Below are 14,464 nucleotides of genomic sequence, written 5' to 3'. Positions count from 1 at the left end.
AGGAATGGAGGACTGGTCCTGGCAAAGGAGGACACAGGTCACCTGGGGCTGAAGGTAGGAATGGAGGACAAGTCCTGGCAAAGGAGGACACAGGTCACCTGGGACAGAAGGGAGGAATGGAGGACAAGTCCTGGCAAAGGAGGACACAGGTCACCTGGGGCTGAAGGTAGGAATGGAGGACAAGTCCTGGCAAAGGAGGACACAGGTCACCTAGGGCTGAAGGGAGGAATGGAGGACAGGTGTGGCAAAGGAGGGCACAGGTCACCTGGGGCAGAAGGGAGGAATGGAGGACAGGCCCCTGAGGCGTCCTCCCTTCAGCCTCCTGCCCTGGAAGACCTCCCCCAGCAGCCCAAGAAGCCCGAAGAGGAGGTCTATAGGAGTGCCTTCCTCTTGGAGGGGCTCCAGTAGGTCCCCCCTGCATGCTTTGGGGAGAGAGCTTGGTCTTTTACCTTGGCTTTGCTCTGCCCCCCCCTCCATTAAGCGCCCTCCCCCAGGAGGAGGAAGGAGGGAGGGAGGGAGGGGAGGGGAGGGGACGGGGCGAAGGCAGGGCCTGGGGGAGCCCCTCCCTCCTTCCTTGCCAGCCAGCCCGCCCTCCCAGTGGCCACTCCTAGTCCTTTCCTTCCCCTTTCCTCTCCCTTCCTCCCTGGGTCGCCTTCTTTGGGCTCCTGATTCAAGGCTGGGGCTGAGCCCCCTCTTTGCCCTGAGAGAGACCCAGGGATGGAGCCCTCTGGCCCAGGCGCCCCTCCTTTGCCTCTCCCTTCTCCTCCTCCTCCTTCTCTGGGCGCCGACGTGGCTGGAGGCGAGGAGGACCCAGCTCCTGCCCCCCTCCCTCTGCCTTCTGCACCGGAGCTCCTGGGCTTCGACGAGGAGGACGAGGACCTGGAGGTCTTCAGCAAGGTAGCCCTGCTGCTGGGGATGATGGGAGAGGCAGTGGCCACCCTGGGGACGATGGGAGGGGGGGACTCTGGCAGCCCTTCTTGGCTTTTCTATTGGGAACATCCTCTGTGTGTGTGTTTTTTAAAGGTCTCGGAAGGTCTTTTATTTTATATTTGCTTGTTTTAAATTTATTTCCTTGCTTAGGCCGCCTTTCTCCCAGCAAGGGACCCAAGGCGGCTCACAAGATAGCAACAACAACAACAACAACAACCCATTTTAAAAACTACCATAAATGCTTTTTTAAAAATTCAATCAAAACCATTTTGTTAAAATGGTATAAAGTTAACGCTGAAAACGCCCAAAAGTTAAAAAGGTATTCAAAACACATGCAACTAAAGCCCACCCTGCCATGGTTGTGTGACAGCAAAGCAGGGTTTGTACCTGGAAGGGAGACTGCCAAGGAATACCTGGCACTGTAGGTTATGTTTCAGAGAGAGGCACTGGCAAAACCACCTCTGAGGATGCCTTGGATAAGGACACCCTGTGCACATTCATAGGTGGAAGGCACATGTGTGCAATCCTTTCCAACCAACCTTTGGGCTTTTTAGAGGGAGGGAAGGGTGGTGTGGGGCCATTTGTCCTCTTTGCCCAGGTGTCCATCTCTCCTTTTTTCCAGGGTGGTCAGGATGATGGGACTGGAGAGGAAGAGAAGGTTTCCTTGTCCTTCCTATCCCAATGGGGGAACAAAAAAGCCTTTTGGTTCCTGTCGCCATTCAGCCTCTTTTTGCCAGCAGAAGTTTGCAAAGCACTGGGGAAAAAAATCTGCCAGCCTCAGCAGGAAAAGGTTGGCATGTATGTGGGCAGCAGCCCTGATCCATACCTTCAAAGAAGCTGCTGCTTAATTTGATAGCAAGCCCAGCAGGCGTCCCCACTTCAGCATCCTCTGGGACAGCAGTGCCATCATCCCCATGCCACTTGATGATGGGAACTGAAATCCAACACAGTTGGGTCTCTGGTTGGCAAAGCTGATTTAAGGTGCCATGGTGGTTTGAGCACTGGATTACAACTCTGGAGACCAGGGTTCAGTTTCCACTGGGTGACCTTCAGCAAGTCACATTCTCTTAGCCTCAGAGGAAGGCAGTGGCAAACCCCTTTGAACAAATCTTGCCAAGAAAACCCCATGATAGTTTGCCTCAGGGTTGCCATCAATTGGAAACAATTTAAAAGCACACCACCACCACAACAAGGGTGTAGGACATGGGTGGACAGTGGTTTTGGAGGTGGCATTTGCCTTCTTTTATCCACCATTCCGGGTTTCATTTAGCTTTGTTTTGTGCTGTTGGAACTTGATAATTACAAAAGAGTTCCTCGGAGTGTAGTGGAGTCTCCTTCCTTGGAGGTCTTCAAGCAGAGGCTGGATGGCCATCTGTCAGGGATGCTTTGATTGGGATTTCCTGCATGGCAGGGGGTTGGACTGGATGGCCCTTGGGGTCTCTTCCAACTCTATGATTCTATGAGTTTGGGGATGGATTTTGGACTGAGACAGTGAAGCAAACTGTGAGTGAACCATTGCTACTGTAGTCCCTGGACACGTTTCCAAGGCTGCATCTGCACTGTAGAAATAATGCAGTTTGATGCCCCTTTAACTGCTGTGGCTCAATCCTATGGACTCCTGAGATTTGTAGTCTGTTGTGGCACCAGAGCTCTCTGACAGTGAAAGCTAAATGTCTCACAGAAACTACAAATGCCAGAATTCCCTAGCATTGAGCCATGGTAGTTAAAGTGATCTTAACTGCATTATTTCTTCAGTGCAGATGCAGCACAAGAAAGAAAGAAACAAGTGGAGCTACCCTGTTTTCCCCAAAATAAGACATACCCATAAAATAAGCCATAGCAGGATTTCTAAGCATTTGTGCAATATAACCCATACCTTAAAATAAGATATAGTGATAGGCCCGGAATGGAAGGGGGAGGGAAGGGGACGGAAAGATTGGGGCCAATGGTTCATTCTAAAGGAAATGGAGTCACAAGAAATTCAGGATGGCATTCCGGGTTAGGAGAGTTGTGACAATGTTCCAGATGAAGACGACTTAACTATATTTGAATAAATGTAGATTGTTGTACCATACTTAATTTTAAAAAGACATCTCTTGAAAATAAGCCATTGTGTGTCTTCTTGAGGGAAAGTAATTATAAGACAGTGTCTTATTTTTGGGGAAACACGGTGGTAGTAGGCATAAATGTAGCAGTCCCTAGCCCACTGAGAAAAACTTTGTCAGCACCAGATTGCCTGAGATGCACTGTTCTGTGACTGATGCCCAGTCTTGACACCTCAAAGATTATTATGATTCAGTTCCCAGAAGACTCAGGCAGTATGGGTCAGTGAGCTGGGGAAAGGGTTGTGGCATTAAAGTCTAGTGAGATCTAGGGGCCAGGAGGATGGGAACTGCTGAGATTTCCTCTTTTTCTTATCTGTCCTGTTAGGGTTGACATGGAAGCTCAGCCAACCTTATTTTAAAACTGTAACTCTCAGAATCCCCTGCCTGTATGATTAGTCCCCTCTTTTGTAGAAGACACTAGCTGGGGGTTCTGGAAGTTCAACTGTTATTGTTACAAGCTCTGCTGCTAAACCACCATGGCCCAAAAGAGTGGTGCAGGTTTAGTTTACCATTGATGACACAGGCCTAAATAATGCTTTATATTTTCAGTGGGAATAGTAGATTTCAAGGTGAATTAGGCATCTTGCTGTTATCCCAGTTTACAAGTTGATCACTTCCAGTGTTACAACATCTGCCTTGTACTCTTTCCTAGGAACTACATACTCAGAAAGATACGCAATCACATCTGATCTTGGAAGCTAAAAATGGTCAAGCCTGGTTAGTACTTGCATGGGGAACACAAAGTACTGCCAGCTGTAGGTCAGAGGAAGGCAATAGCAAACCACCTCCGTATTCTTTACCTGAAAAAATCATGATGAAATCCATGGGGTTGCCATCAATTGACAGGCAACTTGAAGGCACATACACATACAAAAGTGTGAAATTAATTGGGTTATTTAATTTTATCCTACCACAGACATCCTATAACAAATGCAGAAGCATTTCCACTATTAGGGACAATGGGGCTGTTCAGACCAGCCGTTTGGGGCGACTTGGGGGCGGAGTCAGGATGTAGTGTTTCCACGATACATGCCCTGGCTCCACACCATGGCACAAGGCATCGTGGCGCTTCTCTGGCACTGTGTATATCCATTTTTTTTTTTTTTTGCGGCTCCTTTTTGTGCTCTGCAAAGGCCAGATCAGAGCCATGGCATGCAGTTGTCATGGCCCCAATCTGGCTGAAACGGGTGGCTGTACAGCCCCAATGTTTCTTTTTCTGTCAGATATTGGGGAACATGAGTGGTGGAAAGTATTGCAGTCATGTCTTACTTGTGAGGTTTCCAATTAGACACTGTGAACTGATTGCTGGACTCATTAAGACTTTGGTCTGGCTCAACGAACTCTTTCTAAGTAGTACTGTAATGATTTGCTAGAGGCTCTTTTGTGACCTATGTGATCTGAATAGGTATTTGAACCCACCTTTTCTCATTCCAAGTCTATCATTCTTGATCACATTTAGTGCAGCTGTGGCTTCTGTGTCAGTGGGACATAGTCCATATTTTCAGATACCTATTTACGGAGCTCAACTGTACCCCATATATACGTTCAATCCACTGAATAGTGCCTTTAAAGTCTGACGTAAAACCCTGTGTGAATTCACCACTTCATTGGCAAGGAAGCCACCAGCCACAGATGTTGCATCAGATGTTTTTGTGGAGAAGACTAGAGCCCCAACTTTTGGAAACAAGTGAGGTTGAAACAATTTAATACAATAAAAATAATTGAAAGCAAAACCTCAAACATGTTGGCTTGATTCACAAGCAAGCTATAATTTGTGATCAGTATTGGTGACTTCCTTCCCTCACAACACTGCTTTTCAGGCAGCAGACTAGTGCATGGGAAGGATACCTCCTGTTTGATACCTGTTGTGTTTGGCTCTGGAGCAGGTGAAAACCACTGCAAATGTTTGATGCTGCTCTCACTTGCTTCACAGCTAAATAGGGCACCATGCAATATCTGCCTTCCACCTCCCTCAGCAGCCTTAAGGGAGAGTTTTCATCTTAAGTCTTGCTGTACTTTGGAAACAGCAGAAGCGTCTCAAGTGTAATGTAGAGAGTCCTCCATGCCCAAATGATTAAGAGATGTGCTCACTCATATTCCACTTTCCCAGAGATGGCAAATGACTATGGGGAAGCATAAGGTGGGTATTGAAGGCCAGTGTGGTGTAGTGGTTTGAACATTGGACTGTGACTCTGGAGACCAGGATTCAAATCCTTGCTCGAGCATAGAAAACCACTGGGTGACCTTGGGCATGTCACACACACTCAGCTTCAGGGGATGGCAAAGGCAAACCCCCTCTGAAGAAACTTTCCATGAAAACCCTATGATAGGTTGGTAATAGTATCACTATAAGTCAATAAAGGAGCTGGAGGCACACAACAACAAGGTGAGTATTTATGTGACGGTTCACACTTTGGATCCAGTGTGGAATCACTACTTCTTTGTATGAAAATTCTCAGAATCGCCCAGCCAATAAACATCTTTGCTGGGTGATTCTGAGAATTTTAATATAAAAACATAATACCAAGATCTGCTTTGACCATCATTCCATTTGTACCACCATATTTCTTTACTATAGTGCTTCAGAGCATTTACACCATTAGTTGGCAACTACATTGTTGAGTAATCCATGTACAAGGGGCCATTTTTTTATTCCTCTTCTCATTGTTGTGAGTGTGATTATTGTGCATGAGGTGGAAGGCACCAGACTGGTGCACAGTCTTCCCTGGGCAGGCTAGAAAGTTAGAGGAAAGAGATGTGCAGCACAGTTTGTGAGCATTGTTAGATATTTGCCTCTGTCCAGAAACTCATTGTGAAGGGACTGGCCAAAAGCCAGGGCTTTAAAAGATGGCTAATGGATTATTATTGGGAATGGTGCCCCAGCTGATTGTCATACACAAGATGGATTTTAATTAGTCATCCTCAGTACCTTTATCAATAATGTATATAAATACCAAATCAGACAGCAGTCTTCACCTCCTGTTGTTTATATACATACACTCTTTCTTTGCTGAGTATTAAGTCCTGTTGATGGAAGAATCTCTCTTGGGGTTGGCATGGTGGGTTGATACAAGTTTTGTGTTTATGCAATTTATAACCACATGAACTGATACACCGAGCCTGAGGTCCTCTGCTCTGCAGAATTTGTAAAACAAGACATAAATTGTACACTAGCATAATAACAGTTCTACTTAAGCAGCACTTGATCTTTAGTATGGACTTCCAAGGCATGTCATTTTCTTTGCAAATAGTAGCTTTTTGGACTGTGAAAATTGGGTGCACTAAGGTGAGGTAGAGCATATGTGGCTCTCCATATGTTATTGGGCTGCATTAGCCTATGCTTTATGCATGGATTCAGTCCATCTGTGGCTTGAAAATATTTAATATTTAAACAAAAAACTCCAAAAAGTAAACCTTGATTTTTGCCATTGTATATGTTGCTGTGGAGTGCCTTCAAGTTGTTTCTGACTTATGGTGACCCTAAGGCAAACCTATCATGGGATTTTATAGAGCTGAGAGTGTGTGACTCACCCAAGGTCACCAATTGTGTTTCCATGGGTGAATGCAGAATCGAATCCTGGTCTCCACAGTCATAGTCCAATACTCAAACCACTACACCACATTGGCTCTCCATTCTATATATGTCACTAGATATGTCATAGTTTTTAATGCGTTCTGAGTATCCATGGGTTTTGGTATCCACTGGGGGTCCTGGAATCTAACCACAGCAGAAACCAAAGGCCCACTGTATAGCCAGTGGTGAGGGATGTGGAAAGTGCAATCCAACATCATCTAGATGGACAAACTTGCCCCCATCCCTTCTCCAAGTCGTTGTCATACTGTAGATAGAACAGTGTCTAATTTCAGAAGCAGTTGAGACTTTGTGAACTTCCAGTGTCACGAATGGTTCTCTGCCATCTTCTTGTGAGAAGAAGCAGTGTCAAAAAGTGACTTAAGCCCTTTTGCTTGATTTACCATTCAAGCCATTCCTTTCATGAGGATTCCAACTCAGGAAGACTCCAGGAATCCTGCAGTGGTTCAGTCCTATGGAATCCTGGGGCTTGCATTTTAAGGAGGGGCATTTAGAATTTTAAGCCAAAGAATTTACCTAGCACCTCACCAAATAAATTAAATAAAACTAGAAATCCAGGGTTCTGTTGGATACTGCCATGGCAATTAATGTGGAATTATAGCTCAAATGCATAGTGTGAAAGGGCTTTAGCTCTGGCCACATCTGAATATCCAGAGGTCAGTATGTCTGCACAGGCTTATCTTGGGCAGAGTGATTCTTCCTCACACTTTCTCATCAAAGTAGATTGATACTGAGTGCAGAAAACTAGAGAAAATGTGCATGCATTTAGCCAAATCTTGTATCTTCTGCTCCCCTAAAAACTACAAGGGTTTTTGGCATATTTGATTTTTCCAAAATTTAATGTTTTCACACTTGGGGACATCACTGAATATGGCAACTGTATGCATCATGGTGGTTACACAAAAATTAACGTGTGTGCACTGTAAATAGGTATTCAGTGTCTTTCCTATAAGCCAGATTTGTTGTGATTCAAGGGAATTAGGGAACAGTGCTATTCCCCGTGGAAATGCATTCCTTGTGAACCTGCTGTCATGCTATCCACCCACATCCTTTCTTTGTGTTTCAGAGGAGCAAGAGCGCCCTTCTTCTTCTGGGCTGAGGGGAAAATCATGTGAGAATGTCCTGTCTTGATCAGTGCTATAAAAGTGACCCAGCACTTCCACTATGTCTTGACCTCCTGTTGCCCATCCCATAAGTTGTTGACAGCTTGATGTTTCTGCCTAGTATGTTAGTACTAGCAGCTTCAATGTGATGGCAGAAATTAACATCACTCCTTTTCATTTGAGTTTGCTATTAGAAAGCAGGTTGTAGTAGCTGTATGCCTTGAAATAGTTTCCGACTTACGATGACCCTAAGGTGAACTTATCACAGGGTTTAAGAATAGAATATGAACAGAATCTTTTATTATGGTCATAGACCAGCACAATTAAAAAAGGGATACACAATAAAAGAAATTCAAAACACAGGTTAAAAATAATATTTAAAATGTCCTTCCAGATTACACAGCTTCGGCAAGACAAGGTTGGTACTAGTCTACTGAGGAGGTTATTGCCTGGTGAATTTTAACTGCAGCAGCACAGAATCTGGCAACATTATACAGTGCGCCTGCGTCATACGCGGGCGTGCCTTACGCAGCTTGAGCATACACGCTCAAGCCACGGGGTGCGCGTGGGGCGGCGTGTCCCATTCAATTGAATGGTGCGCGCGTGCCCGTTGTGCTCCGCGCACCGCCGCACACAAGCCCCATTGTTAGTCTAACTTATCTCTCAGAAATAATATTTTAGCTATGTAAATACTCTAAAGGTACTAGATTATGTCTGATCATGGAAGCTAAGCAGGGTTTGCCCTGATTAGTACTTGGATGGAAGACTGCCAACAAATACCAGGCTATATAGGCTATATTTGAGAAGGAGAAATTGATAAAACTACATTTGACTGTTCCTTGGCTAAGAAAGCTTATCAAATTAATGGGTTTACCATAAGTCAAGAGGCAACCTGAAGGTACATACACATGATATATTTGCTCGCTGGAGAAATAAAAATACATGGCTAGATAGTCCCAATAGATTGATATTTTGTACCTGTTGCTTTGGCTATCTGGAAAGGCATTGGGTTCAGGGGTCTAGGCAGGACTTTATTTGTTTTAAATAGTTTTGCAATACTTACAGAGAGGAAAGAGAAACTCTGTTCAGGAAAGCTATGTGTCCTCTGCCAACCGGCCATTGTAAGTAAAGAACGTGATAAAACCAGGAGAACACAGTGCACCATGACAGGGGTGAATGTTCTGAAAACTCCCATTGAAATGGAAAGTAATTGAACTATGAGTATCTCCCTTTCTTATCTATGATATCCTGAACCAATATAAATCTGGGACTGGATTATTTAGTTCCAGGAATCAGACATCCAACTTGTAGAATAGTCGTCTTCTTTGAGCTAGAAACCAGAGATCTACTAATATGAAATACAGTAAGTGCAAAATAGTAAGCTGAACAAGGAATGAAACTGTTAAGAACAGTTTTCATGCTATGGGTCAACACCTCTGTCTACAATTTTTTGATTCATTTTCCATAGTGTGGTTATGGAAGTTCAAGATATACCATTGCATCACTGGCCAAGACCCAGTGGCTTGTCCAATCACTTGGATCTTTTGGAGAGGCTTTTCTTTTATCTGTCCAATATCTTAATTACAGTTTATTGGTACAAGTGGTATAGTGACTAAATTACTGAAGGGAAGGCTCTCATCATGGCAATTCCCATAGCCACACCCAGAGGTAAAGTCCAAATATGTGGACAGGTTTGTCTTGTATTGATCTATAAATACAAAAGGAGTGCCAATAGGCACCAGACTGCAAAGAAAAAAAAGAACAAAAGGTTAGATAGGAGCTGGATTAATATAGTAAATATCTGGTAATACACGAGTGAACACAAATAATGACATGTCTATCAATAACTTGTCGAAGGTGAAACAAAACAATTAGTTGCATGACAAAAACATATATTCAAGGTATATAAGGCTGACTGAAGTTGACATATGTAAAAGGCATGTACAGCTGATTAGAAACTTAACAATTGCTTAACAATGAAACATTAAAGATGTAGATGGTATGACTGATGTTATCTCTAAACTGTGTAAGACAAGCTGTAGATTTTCATGAAATTTAGGAGTCCTAGTAGACTGCAAGTTGAACAGGAGTCAACAGTGTAATGTGGCAGCTAAAAAAGACATTGTGATTCCAGGCTGCATCAATAGAAGTACAGTGGATCTTGGTATCCACGGACTTGCGGATCCCCAATGGATACTGAGGGCTGACTGTATAGTGCAGGGGTAGGAAACCTTTTTGAGCCGGGGGCCGGGTTGCTGTCCCTCAGACAACTGGGGGGACCGAAGCCGGGGGGTGGAGCTTCCACCCCCCGGGGGCGGGGCCATGTGCTCACGGGAGATTTCACCGCCATTTTTTGGGGGGAAATGGCGGCGCCCAGAGCGCGAAAAGCCGCAACTGTCGTCGGCGGTGGCAGCAAGAGCAGCCAGGGGCTGGCTTAAAGGCCTCTGCGGGCCGCATCCAGCCTGCGGGCCGGAGGTTGCCGACCCTTGGTATAGTAGATTGAGAGAAGTAATAATACCATTCTTTTTTGCTTTGGTCAGGCCTCACCTGGAATACTGTGTCTAGTTTTTCAAAAAGGACATTGACAAGCTGGAGTATGTCCAGAGGAGGGTGACCAAAATAATGAAGGGCCTGGAAACCATACCCTATGATGAGCAAGGAGCTGTGTATGTTTATCCTGGGGAAGAGAAGTTTAATATGAAAGCCCTGTTAAAATATTTGAAAGCATGTCATACTGAGGATGGAGCAAGTTTATTTTCTGCAGCTCCAGAGAATAGGACCCAGAGCAATGGATACAAACTACAGGAAAAGAGACTCCACTTCAATGTTAGGAGGAACGTCCTGACAGTAAGAGTGGTTCGACAGTAGTATATGCTGCCCCAGAGAGTTGTGGAGTTTCCTTCTTTCGATGTTTTTTAACAGAGGCTGGATGGCCACCAGTCCGTTGTGCTTTGATTGTGAGTTCCTGCATGGCAGGGGGTTGACTTGATGGCCCCTGAGGTCTCTTTGTACTTTGTAATTCTGTGATTCTAAGTAGCTTCTTTTTCCAGCTCCAAACAGAAACATGTTATCTCAAAGCCAACCAGCTAATTCTAGCAGTTTTCTTGTCTAGGAGGAGTAGGTCTTCTGTAAAGGGAGTAGGTCCCTGAAATGGAGACCAAAATGGGAAGGTGCAGGGCCAGGATATTCCAGACTTCCCCCAAAGTATCCTGACCTAGGAATGCTTCCTCAGATGCATACTAACACAGCTAGAGTGGTCTGTTGACATTCGCTGGGGTTAGGGGCACAGGGCCCCCTGTGAATGTGGAAAAACCTCAAATAAAAGAACACCACTCTAAGAATCTGCAGGTCCTCCAGTGCAACTTTGTGGTAACATTTGCCAGAAGTTGATCATAGAGTCATGCTGGAGGACCTACAAATGCCTAGAGAAGTGTTTCTCTAGAAACTTCTAGGTTTTCTAGCACAACTCTGTGGTCAACTTTTGACAGAGTTGTGCTGGAGGACCTAGAGAGAACATAATAATAAAACCATAAATAATCACATCCACAAAAGTTAAAGTCGCAAATGTGGAGGGCCACTTGTGAGACTAACCTCCACTATAGCATTATTGTTGGCTCAGGTAAGCCAAGGAGGAGTCATTAAGGAAGCACTCTGTAAGCTTAGAGCAGAAATGCAGAGTATGGCAAGACATTGGCAAAGGCCTGGACAGTGGGGTCAGGCGAAGCTCTTCCATTGAGAAAGGAGCCAAACAAAACCATGTAGCAGAAGCAATTTCAATATGGACAGAATATCTATGTCTGAAGGCTTTGCAAAGGCAGGCAATTTTATATGACTTCTAATCAACCAAAGGGCCAGAATGGAAGCAGTAGTGAACAGAGGACTTAAGAGGGCTTTGAATCATTTAACAACAGAGTTGGAAGAAACCACAAGGACCACCTAGCCCTAGCCCTTTCCATGCAGGAATACACAGCAACTAAAGTACTCTTGAGAAATGGCCATCTCACCTCTTTTGAACGAAGTCAAAAGAAAGAGAGTACACCATGATTAATGGTGGTCTATTCCACTGTTAAATTGCTCTTGCTGTCAAGAAGTTCTTCTAATGCTTAAGTGGAATTTTTTCCTGAAATTTAAATCCACTGATCCATGTTCTGGTCTCTCGAGAAGCAGAAAACATCTTGCTCCATCTTCTGCGTTACATCCCTTTAGATATTTAAAGATGGCTATCATTTTACCCATTAAACATCTCTTCTCAAAGTTGAACATACCCTACTTCCTAAGTCATTCCTCATAGGACTTGGTTTCCAGACATTTAACCATTTTGGTCACTTTCCTGGATGTGTTTTAGCTTGTCAATATCCTATCTGAATTGTGGTGCCCAGACTATACAGTACATAGTTTTTCATATCTGACTAAAGCTTATGGCAGTTTAGGGTTTAGCGATATGATTATAGTAACTGAAAATGCAGGGAAAATTAGTAAATCAGTAATGTAGAACTATACTACAATTATAACTGGTATCGTATACTAGCTATTGGTTCAAAATCAGCAGTTCAGCATGACAAACCTTCAGCTCCGCTGTTTTTCTTTTTAAAAAATAGCAGAAGAATATTCACAGAACAGCAATGGAAGCAGTGCACATTTTTCATTCTCGGAAATCCATGTTCACAGATCTGTTTATGACAGAAATTTATGGAGCAAAAAATCCAAATGTCAGCATCTTAGAATTGACTGCTAGATTTGCTACTGAATATAAGCCTAAGAGGCATTAATGAATCATTTATGAATTGTACACTTTAATGTTTAATGTTTAAAATAAATCTAGCAAATGTAGAAATAATATTTCAGTTTTAGCCTTGTGCATAGGATCATTTTCTTTTTTTAGGGTGTGTGTGTAAAACTTATAAGTCAAAATTTTAATATTTTAATACACCATTTCTATGTTCCTTTGAAATGAATAGTAAATTTCTGTTAGCTGGTGTGAAGAGACAGGTCCATTTGTACTGCTCATTCCCTCTTCTCTTTGCCTCCACCTCCCAAATTCTACCACTGGCACTTTCGTCACATCCCTCATCTTTAGCTATGCTAGCAATGGCTTGAGGGAGATATAGTTCATCAACATCTAGACTAGGGCTGTACAATTCCCATCTACAACCATTTGGCTGTATCTCCCAATCCATGTACTTGCTAGTTCCATCTTCCTTCCCTATCTTTTTCTCTCGCTTAACACTTCCCTCTTTTCCCCTTCCTTTTTTCTCCTTGGACATTTCCTTACACTATCCTTTCTTGTAACCCTTTTTGCATCTGATACATTTTCCTTTCCTGTTGGGAGAAACAGGAATAGAAATTGGCCCATTGAGAAAGGCAGAGGAGCTTCATATAGGCAGTACACAGAGGACTAAGTAGGGCAGAGGGATCGTAAGAGTAAGAATGAGGAAGGGATTTCTAACCCCTTCTCTTCCATCTTTAAGGACAGCTAATCAGTATCCTTCTCATTTAAATACTACTTGTGTGAGAGAGGGAGAGTACGCTTTGTTCACAATTTCTTTCCAAATAGGTTTTCTGATTTTTTTTGCAAGTCATAAGCCTGACAGTAACTTGATATATTGAAATCTTGAACATCTTAATGCTACTTTAAAAGAGAGTAGAATTCTCTATTGGAATATCGACACAGACTAGGGATCAATCAGGTAAAGATCAATCTAAGACCAGGCTTTTCTTTCATTCCCTTGCTACTAAACATATAGGAAGCTATCTTATACTGAGTGAATCCATAGCCCATCTTGCCCAATTGTTGCCTCTTACTAGCAATGGCTCTCCACATCTAAGACAAGATTCTTTCCTAGCTCCATCTGGCTCCACCTGGGGATCCCTAATTTTCTCTGGTGGTCTCTAAACATGTCCCTGCTTAGTTTCCAAAAATAAAACAAGATTGAGGGTATTCAGAAGATATGGAGTATTCATACAATAAAAACCATAATGCAGTAAATATTTAAGAAACAATGTGTCAGTGTGTTAACACATTTAAATATAACACCCCTGGACCAGAACCAAAGATGCAATGGGATGAGGTTTTAACATTACAAATGTACCTACACAGAGACTTCAGAGAAAATCTCTAGTCAAGTAATCAACCCTTTTGTATTTAATTATCTTTAGTTTCCACAGCCAATAACATGGCATCTGAGTCCAAATAAGAAATAACCCCTGCCTCTTCTTTGCCACAGAAGAGGCAAGGATTGTATTCTGATCAAATGGTCAGACACTGTCAGTCCATTTCCATTTTCTACTCTGCTTTTTTCAAAGTCGAATGTTGACAAAGATAAGAAAAACAACATATAGATGTGGCAGCTTGTTATTATTTTTAAAATAAACTGCAGCATTACTTTACAGCAGGAATGGGCAAAGTCTAGCCCACTACATGTACACACAGACATACACAGTCTTATTTCATTTCCAACTTCCATTCATTACCCAGGTGAAAAATGTGGCCCAAATAGTTTATGTTTTCATTCCAGGAACACTCTAGATTTGCTTTACAAGAAGACAGCACCACAAACCTCAGTTTAAGAACCCCCCACCCAGTCAACATGTAGTCCAGCATTCAAGCCACTACACCACACTTCCTCTCAGGATCAGATCTACCTTTGTACATTCATTTTAAATCAGTAGACCAGCCTTTCTCAACCTTGTTATACTGGTGGAATCCTTGAAATAATTTTTTGGACTCAGAGTAC

General features: G+C 43.3%; 1 protein-coding gene across 2 annotated transcripts in view; it reads left to right on the top strand.

Moving 5' to 3' along the window:
• Positions 1-598: 598 nt before the first annotated feature.
• The window catches only part of SNX7 (sorting nexin 7), a 93,402-nt gene continuing 79,536 nt past the window's right edge, over positions 599-14,464 (top strand). For both annotated transcript variants that reach the window (XM_042464701.1, XM_042464699.1), the window contains exon 1: positions 599-897. In XM_042464701.1, coding sequence (XP_042320635.1) covers positions 718-897 — 180 coding nt within the window. In that variant the 5' untranslated portion in view covers positions 599-717. The remainder of the gene's footprint in view (positions 898-14,464) is intronic.

The sequence above is a fragment of the Sceloporus undulatus genome, chromosome 4, assembly GCF_019175285.1.
Source record: "Sceloporus undulatus isolate JIND9_A2432 ecotype Alabama chromosome 4, SceUnd_v1.1, whole genome shotgun sequence".
Taxonomy (NCBI): Eukaryota; Metazoa; Chordata; class Lepidosauria; order Squamata; family Phrynosomatidae; genus Sceloporus; species Sceloporus undulatus.
Note: the sequence above shows the minus strand (reverse complement) of the source record. Positions and strands in the feature narration are given on the sequence as shown.